The following is a 23,668-nucleotide window of genomic DNA, read 5'->3' as shown; positions in this document are numbered from 1 at the left end:
GCTGCTTCTGAGACTCCCAGTTCTGCGTGCTCACCAGCATTTGAAGTGGTCAGTGTTTTTTCTTAGTCGTTTTTTAGCTTTGTAATGGTATCTCTCCGTGGTTCTGAATTTGTCTTCCCTGATGACTAGTGTGCTTACTATATCATTGTATCATCTTTTATGAAAATCTTCTTAAATCTTTTGCCCATTTTCCTATTGAATTGTTTTTCTCTTAATCATTTGTCAAACTTCTTGATATATTCTGGATACAAGTCCCCTGGTTGTTCTAAATATTTTAAATTTATTTTCCCGTTCTGTGGCTTTTTGTTTGCTCTTCCACTTGGTTCTTTGAATGTAGTTCAGTTACTGATCTTTGTTGCTGAAGGCTTTTATGTTGTGTTTATTTTCAAAATCTTGGGGTAAGTAATCTGTGATACAATATTTCCTATATTATCTTGCACATTGATATCTACAGGTCATCTACAAGTGTGAGGTAGGTCAAGATTCTGTCATATGACTATCCAGTTGGCTCAGCACAATTTATTGAAAAGAACTGTCTGTCTTGAGTATAAGCCAAGTGACCATGCTTATGTGTTTGTCTTGTGCTGATATTTTGATCCTCCTCACTTTCCATGTAAAGTTTAGCATCATCCTAAAAATTCTGTCTGTAGAAACCTAGAATTTTGACTGGTAGTATTGAGTCTTCCTAGTCACAAACATGGTATTTCTTTCCATGTATTTAATCTAATTTTAATTTTTTGTTTTTCTGGGTAAAGGTGTTACATGTTCTTTCATTAGTTTATTTCTAGGTATTTGATGTGTTTGATATTGTTGAAAACTGAATTTTCTTATTATTGGTGACTAATACAGAGTAACTGATACTTGTGTTCTGATTTTATGTCTGATGGCCTTACTGCATTAACCAGTTCCCTGGTTCTGTCTGCCAGTTTTCCATTACCTCAATGTTGTGATGATTGTGGCTTTATGGAGAGTTGGGCATGAGGGAGGAGCAGACGGCTTCAATCTGGTTATTTTTTGCCTCAGGACACTTTCCACTCAGTCTGCCTTGGAGAATGTCTCGCTGCCTGGCCGACGGTAGAACTTTAGCTCCCCTTGTTCTCAAAGCCATTTGTTTCTCAGCTGCCTGATTCACATTCCAGTGTCTGAGCCATTTCTCCTTTGACTGTACTTCCTGCTCTCCAGAGTGTGGAATATGGGGAAAAGGTTCAAGGGTAGATGCTACAACTTAGCTCACGCTGTTGCATCATAGGGATAATTGTTGGGGCTCTTGATGACTGTGCCATCTAATTGTGGAAAACTGAGCTCTGACTATGATTTAATTGAGTTGTGTTATCAGCTCTCAGTATCTTTACTATGTTAGTTCATAGTTGGTTACTATAACAAAATACTGCAGGCAGGCTGCTCCCTGAAGAAAACAGATTTAGTTAAGTTTATGATTCTGGAGATGATAGCCTTCTGGCTGACGGAGTTGCAAGAGACAGAGCATATGCATGTGTGTGTGTCTATCTGGTCTCTCTGCCTCTTCTTTTGAAGCCACAAGGTTAAATTCTGGGGACTGCACCCTAATGGAACCCTAGTCACCTCCCTGAGGGCCCAATTCTGAATGCTATAGCCCAGTTTAGTTCCCACCCTCTTGGTATCTTGCAGTGGAGATGAAGTCTACACATGAAGCTTTGGGGGGACACTGGAACCATGGGATTCCTGTTGTGTGGTGCGAATTTTAGTGTACTGGTGGATAAACTTTATAACTTAGGGACCTTGGGGTTGACCAATCTTTACCTCCTAGGATCATTGTATTCTAGTTTTCCATTCTTGAGCTTTTGTGGGTTTGATAGAGGAGAGTGGTGGGGAGGGAGGAGAGAAGAGGGCTCTGTCCCAATATGTTTTGCTTTTATTCCCTGAATGTAAAAAAAAAAAAAAAAAAGTACTAGAATGTGAATGTAAAGTGACAGGCAAAAAAAAAAAAAATAGTATTCCCTGAGTGATAATGTTAATGGTCTTCTAATGACTGCGATTCAGCTCCAATGAGTAAATATTTATTCAGCACAGTTTCTTTAAGCTAAATCTTAAGGTCTTATTCAGTGTATTCTTCTTCCTCGCAATATGTTCTGTTCTTTGAAATGTTCCTTGAGCAGCTGGTTAAACCAAAGAGGTTGCATGTGTACTATGACATCGGCAGTGCCAGGCACCAGGCCATCTTAGTGGCCTGGCAAGGATGACCCTGGGTGACAGCATCCCAGCCATTGCTGGCTCTGGTGCCCATAGCACTCACTGGAGTTTCTGGCATGAATTAATCATTGCATTTTAAATGAAAGCCAGATGCAGTTTTGGGTTTTAGAGCGTCTTTAGCTCTGGTCCAGTTTAGTTTACTAAGCATTTATTGATCTCTAATGGTATGCGTGTGCTTTCAGGCTTGGAGATAGAGACAAATAGGATGCACCCTTGACTTCAGCCTTTCTTAAGCCAGTTGGGGGTAGACAAGGGCCATGTCTGTGTGCTGAGAGGGGAGGGCAGAGGGGGCAGGGGGCATTGCCTGTCAGAGGAGGCTCTGAATCGTATTAGAAATAATGGGAACTTGGCCGGCGCCGCGGCTCACTAGGCTAATCCTCCACCTTGCGGCGCCGGCACACCGGGTTCTAGTCCTGGTCGGGGCACCGGATTCTGTCCCGGTTGCCCCTCTTCCAGGCCAGCTCTCTGCTGTGGCCAGGGAGTGCAGTGGAGGATGGCCCAAGTGCTTGGGCCCTGCACCCCATGGGAGACCAGGAGAAGCACCTGGCTCCTGCCATCGGACCAGCGCAGTGCACCGGCCGCAGCGCGCTGGCCACGGCGGCCATTGGAAGGTGAACCAATGGCAAAGGAAGACCTTTCTCTCTCTCTCTCTCTCTCTCTCTCTCTCTCTCTCACTATCCACTCTGCCTGTCAAAAAATAAAAAAAAAAATAAATTAAAAAATAAAAAAAAAAAAAAGAAATAATGGGAACAGAGAGTGAAAACTTACCTAGATACCAGTTTCAAGTTGCTAGCAGCCACACAGGTACTCAGAATAGAAGGCACTGGCCAGGCCGAGAATCGAGTGGGCCAGGCTGGGTGGGGCAGGAGGAGAGTGAGGCAGAACGGCAGTAGTACCGCAGAGAAAGCAGCACAGAGTACATGCCCCATCCACGCGCAGTGCTGGCCCTGCTGTGGCAAAGGCTGCTCTGTTTACTGAGAGAAGCCAAAGGTGGAAGTTGATTTTTTTTTTATTGGTATCTGTTGTTTTGTTTTTGTTGAATATGAAGTCTCCTGTTTTAAACACCCTGGTAGCTAATGTTGGAGTGGAGACCAAAAAACAAACAAACAAACAAAAAACTTCTGGGTTTCTCCCTTGGGCAGCCCTCTTGCAAATTCTTGCTTGGACAAGTAACAGAGAAAGCAACCATCCCGCAGCTGAAGGCGAGTAGTTTCATGAGCTAAGCGGCCACCTTGTTCGTTTGTTTCTCCAGTAGTTTCCCTCTTCCCTTTCAGGAGTGACTGAATTCAGCATCCCATCACTCGTTCTTTGCAGTGTGTTACCATCTTGTCTGAGTGGGAGAGACTGTCTGCAAGCCCTTCAAGGTCCCACTGCAGCAAGTTAGAACATAAATGAGGGGCCAGCGCCATGGCTCCCTTGGTTAATCCTCCACCTGCGACGCTGGCATCCCACATGGGCGCCGCGTTCTAGTCCCAGTTGCTCCTCTTGCAGTCCAGCTCTCTGCTGTGGCCCGGGAGTTGCAGTGGAGGATGGCCCAAGTGCTTGGGCCCCTGCACCCGCATGGGAGACTAGGAGGAAGCACCTGACTCCTGGCTTCAGATCGGTGTAGCTCCAGCCGTAGCAGCCATTTGAGGGGTGAACCAATGGAAGGAAGACCTCTCTCTGTGTCTCTCTCACTGTCTAACTCTGTCAAATAAATTAAAAACAAACAAACAAACAAAAAAAACCATAAATGAGTAGAACGGACTAGAACCGAATAGAATAGAACTTTGACCTCTCTGTCCTATCTCTTGTGCTGCCTGGGTCTCGGCCGGCCTGAGAGCATCCATTGCAGGTGTGTGATGGAAAGGTGGTTCTCCAGGCAGCTTTGTTACATGGGTATGGGGGGGGGGGGGTGTTGCCAGGCGTCTGAGTGATACAGGCATTGTAATTAAAGTAGGATTGATTTATTAACAGGGCTTTCCTGGTCACATAATTTAGCAACTTGGAAGTGTTAAGGGGCCTGGGGTATTGCTAAGGAGTGCTAGGGTCGAGGTAATTATTGTGTGACCTTGGGGAGAATGACAGATGGGTCCTCATTGTTGCCGGAAGTCTCGCCTGCAATGGAAATGGCACTCTTTGTTTAATGTTGTGGGGGAGCTGTCAGTGGCATTGATTCCCCCTTGCCTTGCTGGTACCCTGGCCTTTCTGTGCATTTCCAAGGCGCTTTGTCTCAACCTTGCTCTGTGCCCTGTCAAAGCCTGCTGCTTATTCAGCTGTGGGATTTGCATTTGGCTTTTCCCGAACAATGGATTGCCTGGGTCCTGTCCATTTTCCAGCTGTCTTTCTGTTTGGATTTCAGTTTCCAGCTCATGGCACTTTGTGGCCTGGCATGAGTGAGGCTTAGTTAAAGACGCTCTGGTCTTTTAACCAGACCTGTATAAATATTTATCTAAGATGTCTGTTGTGTGTGCTGCTGGGAGTGGAGCTGTCATTACCCTCTTGACATGTAAATGAAAGTAGAAGTGGAGGACAAGCAAACTTGTGCCCAGCCCTGAAGAGATGCTTTGCTTGTGTGTCACACCCTGGCCTCTCTGGCCCTCCCTGGTCCTCCCTCGTATGCTCATAAACTCTTTGGACCATTAGCAACCCACTCATGTGGGTGATGGGGCCTAGAGAGATGGATTTCAGGAACCTAGAGGAGTCCAGGCATGTGTGGCAAGGTGCTTTCTGTGAGCCAGAGCCTTCAGAGCCTTACGGGGCAGCCCCTCATTTCCGCTCTTGTTTGCGACCCTTGGTTGTGTTCCTATGACTTGGATAATTTTTTTTTTTTTTCCCTGCCGGATAAAACTGACTTTCTCTGATTTGAATGGTTATCACTGATGGTTGTAGCAAATGTGAAAAATACAAAAACAAAACAAAACAAAACAAACAAACAAAAACTAAATAGAAAGCTTCCCAAATAGTCCCATTTTATGAAGATTCATTACTGTTTTGAGAAAATATCTTTCTAGTTTTCAATGCATTTTTCCCAGTTTTCCCTTCTATGTTTTTTTAATTTTAACGTTTTGTTTATATAGGGTGAACACATTTTATGTATTTGATATAAATACACATTTAGAGCATAATGATACTTCCCACCTTACCGCCCACACTCTCAGCCTCCTTCCTCCTTCCTTTTTTATTCTTTAAATTGTTATGACATACTTTCAGTGTATTTGATAATCATAAGCTTAACCCTCCACCAAATAAAGAATTCAACAAGAAGTAAGTAGCAAAAACCACTGTTCATTAAGAGTATAGACAAAGACTGTAAAAAAAAAAACCTCAAAATGTCAATGTCACTCATACTGCATTTTATTTTATTTGAAAGTCAGAGTTCCAGTGAGGGTGGAGGGGGAGAGGGAGGGAGGGGAGAGGGGAGACGGAGGAGAGAGATCTTCCATTTGCTAGTTCACTCCCCAAATGACCCCAACGACCAGGGCTGGGCCAGGAAGGAGCCAGGAGCCTCTTCCAGGTCTCCCATGTGGGTACAAGGGCCCAATCATCTGGCCATCCTACACTGCTTTCCGAGTTGCATTACTGGGGATCTGGATCAGAAGTAGAGCAGCTGAAGCTGGTACCAGTGCCTGTATGGGATGCCAGTAGTACAGACAGAGGCTTAGCCTGCTATGCCACAGTGCTGACCCCAACATTACATTTTTTTATACTCTATATATGTTAGCACATATCAGGGAAAATATGTATTTGTCTTTTCAGGACTGGTTTATTTTACTAAGCATAATGGTTTCTAGTTGCATCCATTTTTTTTGTTAGTTGCAAAAGACAGGATTTTTTTTTTTTTTAATGGCTGAGTAGCATACCATAGTGTGTATATACCACATTTTCTGTATCTAGTCATCAGTTGATGTACATCTGGGTTGATTTCATATCTTAGCTATTGTGAATTGAACTGCAATAAACATGGGGGTACAGATAGCTCTTTGTTATGCTGATTTCATTGCCCTTTGGTAAATTCCCAGGAGTAGAATGGCTAGGTTATATGATAGATCTATTTTCAGATTTCTGAGGAATCTATACTGTCTTCTATAATGGCTGTACTAGTTTACATTCCCACTAGCAGTGGATTAGGGTACCCTTTTCCCCACCTCCCCAGCAACATTTACTGTTTTTTTTGATTTCCGTATGAGAGCCATTCTAACTGTGGTGAGGTGAAACCTCATTGTGGTTTTTATGTGTATTTCCCTGATGGCTAGTGATCCCGAGTTTTTTTCATGTGTCTGGTGGGCATTTGAATTTCATCCTTTGAAGAATGCCTGTTTATGTCCTCTGTCCATTTATTAACTGGATTGTTTTATTGAGTTCCTTTATCTTTACATAATTTGAATATTAATCCTTTCATATTTTACAAATATTTTCTCCAATTCTGGTGGTTGTATCTTTATTTTGCTGTTTCCTTTGTAATGCAGAAGCTTCTAGCTTGATGTAATCCCATTTGTCTATTTTTGCTTTGATTGCCTGTGCTACTGGGGTCTTTTCCAGGAGGTCTGCCTGTGCCAATGTCTTGCAGAGTTTCCCCAATGTTTTCCTCTAGTAATTTGATGGTGTCATGTCATAGATTTAGACAACTGATCCCTTTAGAGTTGATTTTTATGAAAGGTGTAAGGTGTAGCCATACATATTCTACATATGAAGATCGAATTTTTCCCAATGCCATTTGAAGAGACTGTCCTTGCTCCGGGGATTGGTTTTGGCTCATTGACCAAATATAAGTTGGTTGTAGATGTTTGCATTGATTTCTGGTGTTTCTGTTCTGTTCCATTGGTTTATCTATCTGTTTTTTGTACCAGTACCAGGCTGTTTTTATTATAACTGCCCTGTAGTATGTCTTGAAATTGGGTATTATGATGCCTCTGGCTTTGTTTTAGTTGCTTAAGATTGTCTTATCTATTTGGGGGTCTCTTGTGTTTCCATATGAATATTAGCATTGCTTTTTCTAGATCTGAGAAGAATGCCATTGGTGTTGGTATTGGGATTGCACTGCATCTGTAAATTGCTTTGGGTAATATGGACATTTTGATGATACGAATTCTTCCAATCCATGAACATGGTAGGTTTTTCCTTTTTTTGTGTTATTTTCTATTTCTTTCTTTAATGTTTTTTGGTTTTCATTGTAGAGATCTTTCACATCCTTGGTTAAATTTATTCCAACGTAATTAAGTTTTTTGTAGCTATTGTAAATGGTGTCGATCCTAAAAGTTATTTCTCAGCCATCGCGTTGTCTGTGTATACGAAGGCTACTGATTTTGTGTGTTGATTGTATATCCTGTAACTTCACCAAACTCTTAGGAGTTCCAATAGTCTTTTAGTGGAGTCATTTGGTTTCTCTGTTTGTAGAATCATGTCATCTGCAAACAGGGATAATTTGACTCCCTCCTTTTCAATTTGTTTCAATGCATTTTAAAAGCATAGTTGTACTATAGAGCTAGACACGTCACTTACATCTTGTGTCTTGCCCTTATTGTCTGACATAGTTTCCTGCTTCCTTTGGCTTCAGCCTAAATGGCCTGATGTTCTTGTCACATGTTCTACCTCAGGACCCTTGCACTGTCTCTTCTCATTATTTGAAAAGTTCTTCCTCCAAGTAACTGCATGGCTCAGTGCTTCACATTGTTCAGATCTTTGCTGAAATGTCACCTTCTAGGTGAAGCCACTTCTGATGTTGCCATTCAGATTGCACATGCACTAGCCAGAACTTCTGTCCCAGATCTGTCCTTTCCCGTGGCACTTGGAACCTGTAGCACCCACCATGCTACATCATTATCTTACCCAATACATTAATGTACACATTGATAGTACTCTTTGTAAATAGTTACATATTTGTTACATATAGGTATATAGGCATATATATAGTACATATATAGGTGTATATATAGTACATATAGGCATATACTTATTTGAAAAAGTGACATGGGGTGGGGGAGGGAGGGAGAGATCAAGCGAGAGTGAGCCCCCATGCACACACATTTCCATATGCTGGTTCACTATCCAGTGCCTGCGACAGCTGGGGTTGAGCCAGGATAAAGCCAGGAGCCCAGAACTCCATCCTGGTCTCACACCTGGGTGGCAGGGATCCAAGTACTTGGGCCATCTTCCACTGCCTTGCCAGGTGCATTAGCAGGAAGCTGCATTGGAAGCAGAATAGCTGGGAGTTGAACCAGCACTCTGATGTGGGATGTGGGCAACCAAGTGATGGCTTAGCCTGCTGCACCATGTCACCTCTCCTACAGACTGTTCTTTGAATGGGCTGCACGGTGATCATCACCCCACTACTGCACATCCACAGTGCATCCAATCTTTGCTCCTATAAATCCCATGAACCTGCTAGAAGCCTGTTGTGTGGAGTGTTTTTCCGTTTCTTAGGCACTAAAATAAATTCTTGGACATGGGATTATTGGGTCAAAGTCTTGATAAAGACTCATTTGGTCACAGGTGATAGAAATTCCATTCAAACTAAAGTACGCAAATGAATGAAATTAATGAGTAACATATTTGAGACATAGAGGGACAGTTTTCAGGCGGACTTGAACTTATCAGGAGCCTGATCAGTGTCTCTTGAGCATCTACTTTCCTGTGTGTTGACTTCATTCGGAGACATGCTATTTATCAATCTCAAGATCTCCTCCTACAGCTCTAAAATCCCCTCTGAGGGAGACACTCCCTGACTTAATATTTCTAACAGAATATTTGAGACAGGTTCTCACTGGCTCAAGCTGACTTGTGCCATCTTTGAATCCTTAACTTTGGATGTGGGATGAGTTACTGAGATAGAGTAGGGATGATGTCCACACACTCACATCACCTTGTCTGTGGTTGGGCAGGTGCCATTTTCTCCCCCAGGAGAGAGTCGAGATGCTGTCTCCAGTGTGGGGAATAGAACCTGGGCAAGCCCTGACCAACAGCTCTCTCCATGTTTTCTATGAACATTTGGAGGATTCTGTGCCTTAGGAAAAAGAAAAAAGCCTGCAGATAAAGAATGAGGAACCTGGCTGCATCCTTGGCATGTATTTTTGATTAATGTCAGTCCAGTCTAACATGTCTGCATCGTCACCATGGGGGAGCAAGAGGTGGGGAACCCAGTTCCCCAATCCTTGGAGAATCAGCTGAAGCTGTTGGTAGCCTATAATTGCTTACCTTGTAGGCTATCAGTCGCCACCAGCTCCCTGCGTGTATGGTTAAGTTATGAGCAATGAAAACAGGTTCTAAACGTGAGGAGCAGAAACTGTCGAGAATGTCCCTAGGGGATTCTGATAAGGTGCTCTCCAGATGAACTTGGAGGCTGCTGATGGTCAGGTGCTCCATTCTGGAGCAGCTGCAGGGCTTGCTACCAGGCCCTGCACTGATGGGCTGACCGCCAAGGTGACTTCACTACCTTCGCCTCCATGGCCCCTGCTTTGTCTGAGGGCTGCCTTCATGGGAGAGCTCCGATTGCAGGCTGCCAGGTTGCCTGGCTCTTGGCAAGTGTTGCCAGGGTGCAGCATTGTTTTCTGATCTTGAAAGGGCTTTGTCATTCTCTGTGGAAGGTGCTGGACTTTGCTGGCTCTTTGGTGGCTTTTGGCTACGCTCAGGTAGCTGTGCCTGGCTCTCCAGAGGTGCCTCATGGTGACATTCCTGCCTTGGGTAGTCATTCTGGCCCAGGAACTTGGCGTGTGCATGAAGAAAGCTGTGAACGTCCTGATGAACACCCCACAACTTGCTATATCTTTCAAGGAGAGCAGTAGCCGTGTAGGCTAACCGGATCTTCTCCACTGAGTTCATTCTTATCTGGGAGTTAGGATGTGCCTTAGTGAGTGATGGGCTAAAGACAATGCAGTTATTAGCTGACAACCCTCAAATTCCTAAAAGGCCATCCGAGCTCTTGCATTTGGTTCCTGTGCCAATGGCTGTTGACTGCTGCTCAGTAGTGAGAGCTGGAGTTGGCCTCCGAGGGGAGCTGGCGGATCAAGGCCGGGTGGAGGGCCCTTCAGTGCTGTCCTGATTCCCATGCAATTTGTGGCATTCCTCTCATGTATCGTCAAGGAAATTAGATGGAAGCAACTCACAAGTAAGTGATGGGCCTCTCTGAAGGCTGTGGGCTGCCCAGAGCCCTCATGCTCGCACTTCTCTTGGTATGAGCAGTATTGATAGACCACTTGTGCTTTAGTTACATGTGCACTGGGCAGGCTTCACTCACTCACACCAGAAGAACCTGCCCATGTAATTCTGAGAAGATTTGTAATCATGGGTGTTAGATTCTGAGTGAGTCCAGGAAACCTCACAGTATGTAATGTCTGATCTTTCAATGAAATCAAATGCAATCTCTTGTTAAAAAAAGAAATTAATTAAATTTTATTTAGAAGGCAGAGAGAAAAAGATCGATTGATCTCCCATCTGCTGGTTCACTCCCCAAATGTCTGCAAAGCCAGTGCTGGGCCAGGCCAAAGCCAGGAACCCAGTCTTGGTCTTGCAGGTGGGTGGCAGGGACCCCATACTTGAGCAATCACCTGCTGCTTCCTAGGATACGCATTGGCAGGACGCTGGATCGGAAGCAGAGGAGCAGGGGCTTGAACCACGTTTTGCAGTGTGGGATGCAGGCATCCCTAGCAGCATCTTGATGGCTGCATCAAATGCCTGCCCCTAGATGCCAACATTTTACACCAGTGATCTACTGCTCATAAACTCCAGGGTCTTCTGTGATGGCGCGTGGAGGGGAGCACTTTTCCAGTTGTGCCTTGTCTGTGTGGCCCAGGCTGGAGGGCACAGGTAGACTCGGAGTAGACACTCCAGCCAAGAAACCATCCTTCCTCTGTTAAAAAGATTGAGCGTCTGCACAAGACGCTAATAGACACTAAAAGGTTGCCCTTGCTGTTATAGCAGCAGCCCCTGGAATGCACATGGTTAAAAAAAAAGTCCGAGTACCTCTTGGACTTGTTTCTGTGAAATGTCACTACCCCACACCAGCAGAGGGTGAACACTGCCTGTGAGCCAGGCTCAGCATTCTGTAGGGCATCTGTGGTGCTCGGGGCAGCTCCCCAGGGATCAGCTGCCCCTCCTGCACCTGCCCCTGCAGCCAGGAGCTGGTGTTCTTGAGAGGGTCCAGTGCCCTTGGACAGTACCACGTCTGTGTTGTGCGTGAACGCTGCAGCTGGTCACGGTGCACAGCTGGCCCTGCTGTCTCCTGTGGTGGTCAGAGCAGCAGGGACACTGGGAGCAGCTCCTGTCAGAAACAGAGAAGGTCAAGGATTTAGTGGTTTTTGTCACCTTTCACAGCCGGAGGACTGGACTGTGGGTGAGTGTCGGGAAGGGCGTGGCGGTGTTAAGAAGCCGGTGGTTTTTGTTGTCCCATTGCTGCCTGTGCCGCATCCCTGCCTTCCTGTTCTTCTGTCTTTACAGCAAACGATGGCAGGTGCCAGCTCCCGTGTGTCCAACAATTCTAATTACATAGACCAATGAGATGCTCTCCCAGTCTCAATTTCTAAGGCACAAACTACAGACTGGTCCACTTTGGGTCAGATGACCCTGTGATGACTGGGGGTGGGGAGCCTTGTGCACCATGGCCGCCCAGGGCCTGTTTCTGCACCTTGTGAATAGGGAGGCAAGCAGGTCCCACGGAAGGGACTGTGTGTGAGCTGAGTGGAAGTCCACACGGGTCAGACCTCTGTGTCTCCCGCCCCCGCCTCTCCTGTTGCAGCCCCTGGCCAGGGAGGAGCCATCTCAGAGCTTACTGGCCCCAGGGGTACTGTTCCTGTCTTCATTGGATAGGGACTTGTGCCTGTGATATACGGCTTTTGTTTGGAGAGCTGCCCTAATTCAGTTGAAGAACAAGTTTTGAAGTTGGACTTTTTTTTTAAAGATTTATTTATTTATTTATTTGAGAGGTAGAGTTAGATAGCGAGAGAGAGTGACAGAAAGTTCTTCCTTCCATTGGTTCACTCCCCAAATGGCCGCAACGGCGGGAGCTATGCTGATCCGAAGCCAGGAGCCAGGAGCTTCTTTCGGGTCTCCCATGAGGGTGCAGGGGCCCAAGGACTTGGGCCATCTTGCACTACCCTCCCGGGCCAAAGCAGAGAGCTGGACTGGAAGAGGAGCAGCCAGGACTAGAACCTGGGGCCCATATGGGATGCCGGCACCGCAGGCGGAGGATTAACCCACTGCACCATGACGCCAGCCCCTGGACATAATTTCTGCACAAAACAGAATGAGGCAGAAGTGCTACCCAATCGACTTGCCCCTCCAGTTTTGAATGTAAACAGAATACATTTTAATTATAATTATAGCATCTACTTTGCTAGACGTGTGTCCTTTATTTTTTTAAAAGATTTATTTATTTATTTGAAAGTCAGTTACACAGAGAGAGAAGAAGCAGAGAGAGAGGTCTTCCATCCACTGGTTCACTCCCCAATTGGCTGTAATGGCCAGAGCTGTGCCGATCTGAAGCCAGGAGCCAGGAGCTTCTTCTGGGTCTCCCACATGGGTGCAGGGGCCCAAGGACTTGGGCCATCTTCCACTGCTTTCCCAGGCCATAGCAGAGAGCTGGATCAGAAGTGGAGCAGGCAGGATTAGAACCAGCATCCATATGGGATGCCGGCACTGCAGGCGGCAGCTTAACCTGCTACACCACAGTGCCAGCCCCTAGACGTGTGTTTTTTAAAGCTCACTTATATTGTTATGAACAGCTGTACTGGTGCCTACACTGGATTTTAAACTCTGGGGGCGGAAGCCTTTCCCAGCTGTTAGCACTCGTGTGTACATGAGACACTGGTGCTCACTACCCTATTATGGAAACAGTCTGGGTTATTGCTGTGTCACTTGGAAAGTCTTACCCAGTTCCTAGTTCTCTGTTCCTGGTCTCTAAATTCTCAAAGTCACAGGAGGCTTTTGAGTGGCGACGGCTTCAGCCTTTTCGTCCTGGAGCCCACCCTATGGAGCTTGAGAGCACACAAGTGGTTTGGAGTCTGCAAAGCTATTCTGTTCACTCTGTACTTTTTTGGTTTAATTTTCAGATTCCATAAGGGTGGTTAATTTTTAAATCGTATCCTCTTGGGACCTTCCCACTGCCGTTTCCAAGGCCATATCAGATGTGCGAATATACTCACAAATGAGCCAAACTGTCCTTGAGGTTTTTAAAATATTCTGAATGCTATTTTCTTTCTTTTTAGCTGTCTCCGTTATGAGGTACAGCGCCTCTGCTTTTGGGTTTGCAGTAAGTAACCTGAAACGTACTTCCCTGAAGTCCTGCACGTGTTTGCTGAGCCCCCAGACCCTGCCCCAGCCTCAGAGCAGAGTGTGGTTGGAGTTGAGAGCTTAACAGGAGGAACACAGCTGTTACTGAAACCGCACCCATGAGAAGTTGAGCTGTGAGGACTAGATGGTTCCCAAGCATAGACGGAGGCCACCACGTTTGCCACAGTGTGGTTGACTGAGAGGATGCTCTGGGAGATTTTGGGCCCCCTTTCCCTTCTGGGTTGTATGTGGGCCTGGCCTGCGCCAGAGTGAGCCATTGGCTGGTGTAGGCAGGGTGCACACACTGACATGTGTGTAGCCCAGCCAGAGGTCAGCTGGCTGCCCAGCCTGCTTCTGGAGAGTCGGTCCCAGAAAGCCAGTCTCTGTTTTCACAGGCTGGGTCTGTTGAAAGATTAGGGGACTTTGCCTCATGGCTCTTGGAGAAAGAGCTGGCGCTTGTAACTTTCCTAATGAGAAGTGTGGTGTGGTGCAATGACTCATACAGGGTGCTCCGTCCAGCCTTCCCTGTGCACCTGTAGCCATGCCTTCCCCAGGGGAGGCATGCCTGTTCTCAAGTGCGCTGCGGTCCTTTGATGTAAGATCTTGGTGTTCTAGAGCATTGCAGATACTTCTTGGAATCCTATGAAGGATGCAGTCTATTGATAAAAATGTACATCCACCCTTCGGAGTGGACAACCCCCCAGAAACACACATACATCTCTCTCTCTCTCCCTCCCTCTCTCTCTCTCTCTCTCTTTCTGTCTCTCTCTCTCTCTCACACACACACACACACACACACACGTTCTCCTGCACTCAATTGCTCTTTGGCTCACCTTCAAACAAAAGCATGGACTATTGTATCTAATTTCAAAGTCTTGGCAGATTTCCTGGGACCCTGGGTCACCCTCACTTGTACAACCGGTCCCCAGTCCCATTGAGAGCTCAAGGCAAAATCCCCACCCCAAAGCCTTATTTCCTGGGACATGCAGGAAAATGATGAAGTTATTGGCCTGCCATGGGGAAACCACTTGCACATGTTACAGAGCAGTGCAACCTTCTATGTACCCCTTAGCTCTGGAGTGCTGAGATCTGGGGCCCCAGAAGCAGAATCTGCCACATTACAGGGACTGTGATGCTGCCACCAGGCCACATTTTGGGTGCACAGGCTCCAGACTCCTGGGGCTTCCCCATGGGGGTCACCAGTGGCTGTGCCGTAACCACGGAAGCGTCTTTGCTCCGGGGTCACTCCCTCAGATAGTCTGAGTCCCAGCACAGTTGCCCTGCGTCTTCACAGTCGGGCCCTCTTGACTCTGGGAAGCCACTAATGGTGTGTCTCCTTCTCCTAGTTCGACGCCATCCTCGACGTCCTGTCGTCGGCGATCGTCCTGTGGCGGTACAGCAACGCGGCTGCTGTACACTCTGCCCATAGGGAGTACATGTAAGTGAATCCTTGTCTCTTCCCAGACTGCAGAACCCCTGCAAGTAATTAGGCCCTCTGCGCAGCTCACCCTGCAGCTTTTGTCCTGTGATGAGAACAAGGTCCCCAGATTGCCTTGGAGAGCACCAGCTGTGATGTCACATGAAAGGACCCTATTGGGGTGCTCAGAGAGATGCACCTTTTATAATCTCTGCTCCTGAGCCTGGGGTGATACTTGTCTATCTGTCCGTCTACACATGCATGCATCCATCCACCCATCCATTTACCCATCCACCCATCAGACCATCCCTTCATCAACCCACCCTCCCTCTCGCTCTCCATTATTGGACTCTAGGTTCTCTTGGATTGTTACACATTTTTTCCTTCCAAGTGTGATGATTTCATGACTGTAATTCCCAGAAGACATCTCGAGGGCAGTCTAAATTATTATACTTGCCTTCCATCCCTCTCGCTATGTTGCTTCGTCTTGTGAGTGGAGATTTTTGACTTAGAGCAGTTTGTGTTTGTGGCCATAAAAGATGTCTTGTTTCCAACTGCCATCCCACTATGCCCTTTGAAGCCCCCAGGGTAGTAATGAGCACAGGTTTGAGAGTCAAATTCTGGGCTTCCCAGGCCTCCCCTTGCCAGCTCTGTGACGGCTCTGTATGTCATTTCCTCATCTGAAAAACAAAACAATTCATCCTTCAAAGAGTGGAAAATGCAACCCCACCCCCGAATCAAATGCATAGATAGTAACTCACACGTGTGCCTAAATGTGTACGCACGTACTGGCGTGTATCGGGGCAGAAGCTCTACCCGTCTCTGCAGCATGTGGGACACCGATGAGTAAATGCCCCCTTGCTGTGGTTCGTGCTGGGGCCCAGACAGAAGGTGCTCTTGAATGGGATGCTGGGTCATCCTCAGGTTCCAGGGAGTGCACACAGCAATGATTTGAGATTGAATGTGGCAAATGAGAACTTTGGGAAGGTGATTCCATAACTTATTGATTAATGAGCACAAATTTTAATTTGCTGCTAGTGTGATGCATTCACACTTGTCTGAACTAAGGTGCGTTGTAAGTCTAAAATACATACAAAATTTCAAAGACTTAGTAAGAACAATAGAATATGAAAGTCTTATTAATGTTTAAAATATTGTTTTGCTATCAGAATAGTTTAGATATATTGGGTTAAACTATGAATTTTTTTGCTTCTGTTTCCTTTTTAAATGAGGTTTCCAGAAACTTAAAATTGCATATGAGGCTCACGTTATATTTCTACTGGGCAGTGTCCTCAGAGGTGAGAACAAAAAGAGATCTGCCATCTGCTGCTTCACTCCCCAAATGGCTGCAGGGGCTTGGCCAGGCCAAAGCCAGGAGACAGGAGCTTCTTCCAGGTCTCCCACATGGGTGTAGGTGCCCATGGACTCAGGCTATCCTCTGCTGCTTTCCCAGGCACATTAGCAAGGAGCTGGATCAGAAGTGGGGCAGCTGGATCTTGAACTGGTGCCCATATGGAATACAGGTGTTGCAGGTGGCGGCTCTACCTACTGTGCCACAATGCTGGCCCCTCCAATTTGCTTTTTAAAGTTTAGTTTCCTTTTTTGCTGAGATGAATTTTGTACAGATTAGTCACTGAGCCACAAATCATTGTGGCTTCTCTCTTATCTTGGAAGTTCGCGAACACTGACCAGGTGACATGGAGCTTTTCCAGGATTCAGACTGATAACAAGACATGTCTTTGGTTTCGCTGCTTTTGCTGATCCCCAAACAGGAAGCCTCAAAAAAGAAAGTTGAAAAACAAAAGGGAACAAAACAAAGGTATGTGTTACTACATAAAATGCAGAAACTCAGGAGTGGCTTTGATAGTTCCCATGTGTTGATGGCAATGAGTTCGTTTGGAGATTCCTGATGTAGGGATGAAGATAACACTTCCGATCCTCTGTATTCTTGGCTTTGAAGTCTTAATCTCTGGCATATCCCATGCAAGTTAAAAAAAAGTCTTGAACCTACTGACAACTCAGAAGCCAATGTTTCCATACTAGGGGCATAGCTGGAAAATCCACTCGTTTTGAGTTAGTTGCTAAAGAATAATCTTAGAAGGAATTGAGAAATATCCTGCTGGTTTTTAATTTCTCTTTTTAAAAAAATTATTGTGATTTGAAAGAGAAATCTTCCAGCTACTTGTTCATTCCCCATATGGCCCACAACAGCTGGGACTGGGCCAGGCTGAAGTCAGGATCCTGACTCCACCTGGTCTCCTACATGGGTAGCAGGATACCAAATAGTTGAGGTATCATCTGCTGCCCCCATGGTTTTCATACTTAGTGACAAAAAGACAAATACCATGTTTTCCCTGATATGTGGTTACTAATACAGTATAAAAAAAAGTAACCGGTAGGAGAGAAGTTTTGAGATTTAATTATTGTTTGCTGCCCTTGTCTCTACTACTGAGGAACAGTGCTTTTTTTTTTTTTTTTTTTTTCCTTTTTGCCATTTGTTGAGTTCTTTACTTACTGGAGGGTTATGCTTATGATGGTAAGATAAACTGAAAATATGTCATTGTAAAAATTTTTAAAAATAAGGAAGGAGGAGAGAGTGAGAGCATGGGAGGGAGGGTAGGGTGGGAAGTATCACCATATTCCTAAATCTGTGTATATGAAATACATGAAATTTGTTCACCTTATAGAAGTTTTAAAAAGAAGGAAGCTGGATGGGAAGTGGAGGTGGGACTCAACCAGGCACTTCAGTGTGGAGTGCTGGTTTCCCCAGCCACATGTTAAACCCTGAGCTAAAAGCCCACCCCCATCTCCTGTACTCTTCAGTTGGACCCAAAGCTTTAGAATGAACCTGAGCTTGGGGCAAGAGAACAGAGCTAGTCCTTGACCTTTCCACCCACTAATGATGTATACTGACTGTGGGTGTGATGTGGTGTTTGATGCTCAGAGAAAGAGATTATGGCTTCAACACCATCACAGACTGGAGCCCCTATAGTGTATTCGCTTTTTAAACTTTGTAAAATACAATGCAGAGTTTCTCACAAAGCATTTTAAGTGCACAGTTAAGTAGTGTTAATTATATTCAGCATTGTTAAACAGATCTCCAGAACTTTTTCATCTTGGAAAACAAATTCTATCCCCATTTCTCCACACCCCAGCCCCTGGCAGCCACCATTCTACTTTGTTTCTGTGAGCTTGACTACTTTAGATACCTCATATAAATATAACCATACAGTATTCGTCATTTTGTGACTGACTTATTTCACTTAGAATAATATCAAGGCAAATTCACCTTGTAGAAAGTGTGATTTCCTTCTTGTTAAAGGCTCAATCATATTCCGTTGTATGTGTCTATTACATTTCATTTATCCACTCATCCACTGATGAATATCTAGACTGCTTCCACTTCCTAGTGATGGTGAACGTGCTGCATGTAAATTTCTTTGAGGTTTCCCCTTTTAATTTTCATGCATATATACCCAAAAGTGGGATTGCTGAGTTATATGAACAGTTCTTGAAGCTTCTTTTTTAGGAAAGTCTTTAAACTTCTTTTTAGGAAATTCAGTGTTATTTTCCATAGCAGTCACGTCATTGTATAATCCTACCAATTAGCTATTTTTATTTAAATCTCCAAATTTTATCCCTTTTGTGTGGTGAGGAATATTGGTATGGAGAAGGTAGAGAATCTAGTTCACCCCTAGTCAGGATTTTAACAGGTGAGTCTGGTAGAAGGGGAGACAGGGTTAAGAATGTTTGCAAGGGAGGGGGACTCAGTAGATCAGATATGCACACTGGGCAAGGCAGGAAGGAGGAACAATGGCAACATGAATGAATATTCACCACAGATGAGAAGTGTTCATTGTGTCACAGATTTATTGTGTGGGATACTGATCTGAGAGTGAGATATGCAAGAACAAGATTTCATGGGTGTAGATGTAGGGTGGGGACCAGAGGTCAGGGACACATGTGAGGCCACATATTGGGTGGGTGCTCCATCAGGGACTGAAGTTAACAGGAATATTTGCAGAATTTGGGGAAGATATGAAAGCAGTGAGGTTGGTGCTTTTGTCAGCAATAAATGGAGAGAGGGTTAGAGGGTGCTACGGTTTAAAGATTTGGCCCTGAACTCATACAGGACTTGAATCTACTGGCATAGGTCAATGGTGCTAAGAGGGTGGAAATTTGATCCACACAGTGTTTAGGAGGTGGGTCTAGTGGGAGTGTGCCCTTGGAAGATAATTCTTGAGAGGGGATTGTTATAAAAGCCCGAGTTTGGGCCCAGCCACTCTCCCTGCTTCCTGGTTCGCCTGTGACCCTCCATCTGCACATTGCCATCTGTGCCTTCATCAGATGCCCCATCAGTTGGACCACCCAGTCTTGGGCCAGAAAGTTCACATCTGTGAGCTCGGTGAACCTTCTGTCTTTATAAAGTTAGTTGCCTTGGGTATTGTGTTGTTGTTAGGAAAAGCTGACTCAGGGAGAAGTAAGGAGAAGTGCAGTGAGTGGTTTAGTCTGCTGGTGACTGGCAGCAGTCAGGGAGGGAGCCAGAGAAGTGGTTTGAAAGCAGCAGTAAGGCTAAAAAAGAGGCTGTGAGAATGTAGATGAGAGAGCAAAGGCTGCCTGTGCTTGAAAGCCCGGGAAAGCAGCTTCTTTGAGAAATAACTGGGCTTTTATTAGGGCAATAAGGTGAAGATGTGGATGGAGTGGGATGAGAGTGCTGGGAAGGGGAGCAGGCCATTCAAGGGTGAGCAGAGAGTGGTGATGCTGGCATGGTGACAGCAGGGTGAGGCTGCGATGGTGACAATGGCATGGCGACAGTGGGGTGAGGCTGGGATGGTGATGTTGGCATGGTGACAGCAGGGTGAGGCTGCAATGGTGACAATGACATGGCGACAGCAGGGGTGAGGCTGGGATGGTGACAATGACATGGTGATAGTGAGGGTGAGGCTAGGATGGTGACATTGGCATGGTGACAGCAGGGATGAAGCTAGGATGGTGATGTTGGCATGGTGACAGCAGAGTGAGGCTGCGATGGTGACAATGACATGGCGACAGTGGGGTGAGGCTGGGATGGTGATGTTGGCATGGTGACAGCAGGGTGAGGCTGCGATGGTGACAATGACATGGCGACAGTGGGGTGAGGCTGGGATGGTGATGTTGGCATGGTGACAGTAGGGTGAGGCTGGCAGGGTGATGCTGGCATGGTGACAGCAGGGGTGAGGCTGGGATGGTGACAATGACATGGTGACAGTGAGGGTGAGGCTAGGATGGTGACATTGGCATAGTGACAGCAGGGATGAATCTAGGATGGTGACAATGACATACATGGTGACAGTGGGGGTGAGGCTGGGGTGGTGATGTTGGCATGGTGACAGCGGGGTGATGCTGGCAGGGTGATGCTGGCATGGTGACAGTGGGGGTAAGGCTGGGATGGTGATGCTGGCATGGTGACAGTGGGGGTGAGACTGGGATGGTGACATTGGCATGGTGGTGGATCTAAGGCTGGGATGGTGAGGTTGACATGGTGACAGTGGAAGTGAGGCTGGGATGATGTTGGCATGGTGACAGTGGAGGTGAGGCTGGGATGGTGATGCTGTCGTGGTGACAGCGATTTGCCCTGCAGCCACAACAAAGAATGAAGAGCTGTTTGAACACTTACATTTACATCTTCAAGTTTCATTAAGTGAAGAAATCATGGTGCAAAAAGCCACTGTTACATTTTAAACAACAGGTTCACATTCATCCCTCCTGTTCATGGTATACAAGACCTCTGTGGGGACATGAAAAGGAGCATGGTGGCAGGACCACCCCTTCAGGAGGAGGAGCCGAGAATTGTCTTTGTCCTTTTTTTTTTTTAAAGATTATATTTAAATTTGAAAGGCAGAGCATCAGAAAGAGATTGATCTTCCATCTACTGGTTTATTCCCCAAATGCCCACACCAGCTGGGGCTAGGCCAGGCTAAAGCCAGGATCCAGGAACTCTAAGTGGGTCTCTTACATGGGTGGCAGGGACCTAAGTACTTGAGCCATCACCTGCTGGCTCCCAGGACATCCACTGGCAGGAAGCTGGTACAGGAGCAGGGCTGGGACTCAACCCCAGGCACTCCCAAGAGGGGCCTCAACCTGCGGCTTAGGACCAGACATGTCGAACAGACCTTGTGCCCTGTCGGACGGGCTCCCCATCTGTGCTGTCCAGTTTGATAACCCCTAGCCACAGGCGGCTGCCGATCACTTCCCACGTGCCTGGAGCTGCTGAGCAGCTGGATTTTTAACTTAATTATAAATAATTTAGGTATTCCCATGCGGCTGATGGCTACCCTGTTAGCTAGACCTCCTTAGATCATTTAATCCTTTTTCAACCTATTTTCAAAGGGCGAAGTTATTACTATATTCAAAGTTCAGAGGGTTTGGCAAGGAGAGATACTGAGGGAAGCGAAGAGGTGCCGGAGGTGGAGGGCGGGCGTGGGGAGAAATTAGCAAAGGAGGAAGCTGGTAGGGCAGAACGGCAGGGAATTTCACGCCTATCTGAGCCGGCTGGGTAGGCGCGGTATAAACCACAGGAAGGACAGCCTCCCGCTGCAGTGAGGGCCATCGGGACGCTTGCCACCAAGGTCCAGCTTGGTGCTCGCTGGGGGCCGCTGACATTTTGCATGGGATCGTGGCACAGGTGGGGCCGCACGAGGGGCCCCAGTCCCAGCTGTCTCTTGAGGCGATCAGTCAGCTCCCTGAGATGGAGAGGCGGAGGCTTTCTTCCTGTTGTCAGGCAGTGCAGCCTGCAGGTACCTGTGAGTGACCCTGTGCTCAGGAGCACGTGGGAAAGTGAACGTGAGAGCTCTGGGATGGGCGTTCGTGGACAGACATGGAGCCTTTGTGTGTCTCTCCCGGGAAATACCTGTGTCGCGCTGGCTCCTGCCCAGGGTGCTTGCTTTGTTTTCTTTGCTGTTTTGCTGAGCAGAGTGCCTTGGCTGGAGAGCTGTTAGTGGCCAGGATGGCTTGACACTAGTCTTTTTTTAAAGATTTATTTATTTATTTGAAAGGCAGATTTGGAGAGAGGCAGAGAGAGAAGTTTCAACCACTGGTTCACTCCCCAAATGGCCACAATGGATTGGATTAGCAGCTTCACCAGCCCCCTCGCTGCTTTGGGAAACGACTCCCCGTGGTAGAGTAAGACAAGCAGCCCACACAGTCAGAAGCGATGGGTTGATCATCGGAGTGAGCTGTGGTAGCAGCGAGTTGCACCGGGAACATAGTAAACTGAAACCACATCTCTCAGCTCTCTCCTTGGGCATTCGAGCTTGCTGTAAATCAGGCTCTGGGAAAGTGGATCTCATGTACTCCATCTTTTTCTATTGTTGTTGACAAAGGCCTTGGCCGTATTTTAATTCAAGGCAGGAAACCCGAGCCAGAAGAACAAGTAACTTCAGAGTTGAGTGGAGACATCTGAGATGAGCTAGGGCCTTTGTAGCAGGCTTCCACTGTCCCTAGCCCTCCATACCTAAAAGGACCTGTGAAACCCACAGGAAACAGACATGACACTAACGGGGTCTGGTGCCGTGGGTGTGTCCAACGAGGCAGTGTGGGCTTGCTCCTGTTGAGTGTGTCCCCTGAAAAGATGAGTTGAGGTCCTAACCCCAGGACAATACAATGAAATGTTATTTGGAGATGGGGTCTTGGTAGATGGAATCAGGATAAGGTGAAGTTATGCTTGACTAGGGTGGGCTGCAATCAGACTTGATTAGCTTCTTTAGAGGAAGATAAAAGAGATAGAAACACTTGACCTTGACCGGCTTGTGATGAGGGAGGCAGGGAATGGAGCAATACATTCACAAGCGAAGGAGTGCCAGGAATTGTGGCAAACACCAGAAGCCCAGAGAGGCAAAGACTGAGATGTTTGAGAGAGTAGCATGCCTGAACAATAGGTTGAGCTTTGCACCTGCAGCCTTCTGAATGGGAAAGCCAAAGCTCTGTGTTGTTCAGGCTGCCCAGTTTGGAGTGCTGCGTTGTAAGAGTCCTAGGACATGAGCATGAGTATACTTCCAAACAATAACATGAAATAAGCTAATCTTGGCACCCAAAAACCTTTGAAGTCCATGTGTGCTTTTAAAAAGATTTATTCCTTTCTTATTTTAAAGGAAGAGTGACAGAGATGAAGAGATGGAAAGAAATCTTCCATCCACTGGTTCACTCCAAAAATGGCTGCAACAGCCGGGGGTGGACCAGGCTGAAGCTAGGAGCCTTGAACTCCATGTGAGTCTCTCAGATGGGTGGCAGGAATCCAAATACTTGGGCCATCTTGTGTACTGTTTTCCGAGGTGCATTGGCAGGGAGCTGGATCAGAAGTAGAACAGTCAGGACTCCCACCAGGCGCTCTGATCGGGGCTACTGGCATTGGAGGCAGCAGTTAATCTGCTCAGTTGTTTTTCCTGGTATGCATTTTCTATGAACTTTCTTGAAAATCACTTTATGCTTGGATTTCCAATTTTTTTTTTTTTGCACCAAAATAAACTTATCTTTAAATTCGATTTCCCATGAACTTTTTGAAGTACTGCATCCAATCCCTAGGAAGAATCCCTCAGAGCCGTACTTTACCTGTCACCCATGCTACAACCTTTAGTGATCTGTTGGGGTTCTAAAACCTCAGTTTTCTCATCTGTTACAAGGGAGGAGATGGGGTTTTGACAGCTACCGAATGGCAGTGAGGATGCATTAAATGTAACATCAGTATCTGTTAGAAGATTACGAGATGACTTATTTTCTATTTTGACAGTTTGCAACTATTTTTCT

The 23,668-nt window shown here is 46.3% G+C and overlaps 1 protein-coding gene across 7 annotated transcripts in view; it reads left to right on the top strand.

Moving 5' to 3' along the window:
- The window catches only part of TMEM163 (transmembrane protein 163), a 464,757-nt gene that overhangs the window by 354,731 nt on the left and 86,358 nt on the right, over nucleotides 1-23,668 (top strand). For 5 of the 7 annotated variants that reach the window (XM_062185937.1, XM_062185921.1, XM_062185905.1 and 2 more), the window contains 2 exons: nucleotides 13,407-13,450; nucleotides 14,817-14,908. The exons of 1 other annotated variant lie outside the window; for it this stretch is intronic. In XM_062185937.1, coding sequence (XP_062041921.1) covers nucleotides 13,418-13,450; nucleotides 14,817-14,908 — 125 coding nt within the window. In that variant the 5' untranslated portion in view covers nucleotides 13,407-13,417. Of the gene's footprint in view, nucleotides 1-7,208; nucleotides 7,319-13,406; nucleotides 13,451-14,816; nucleotides 14,909-23,668 lie in introns of all 7 variants that reach the window. One more of the 7 variants, XM_062185895.1, reaches the window with a different exon arrangement.

Source organism: Lepus europaeus, chromosome 1, assembly GCF_033115175.1.
Source record: "Lepus europaeus isolate LE1 chromosome 1, mLepTim1.pri, whole genome shotgun sequence".
Taxonomy (NCBI): domain Eukaryota; kingdom Metazoa; phylum Chordata; class Mammalia; order Lagomorpha; family Leporidae; genus Lepus; species Lepus europaeus.
The sequence above is the reverse complement of the archived record's forward strand: the minus strand, read 5'-3'. Positions and strand labels throughout refer to the sequence as shown.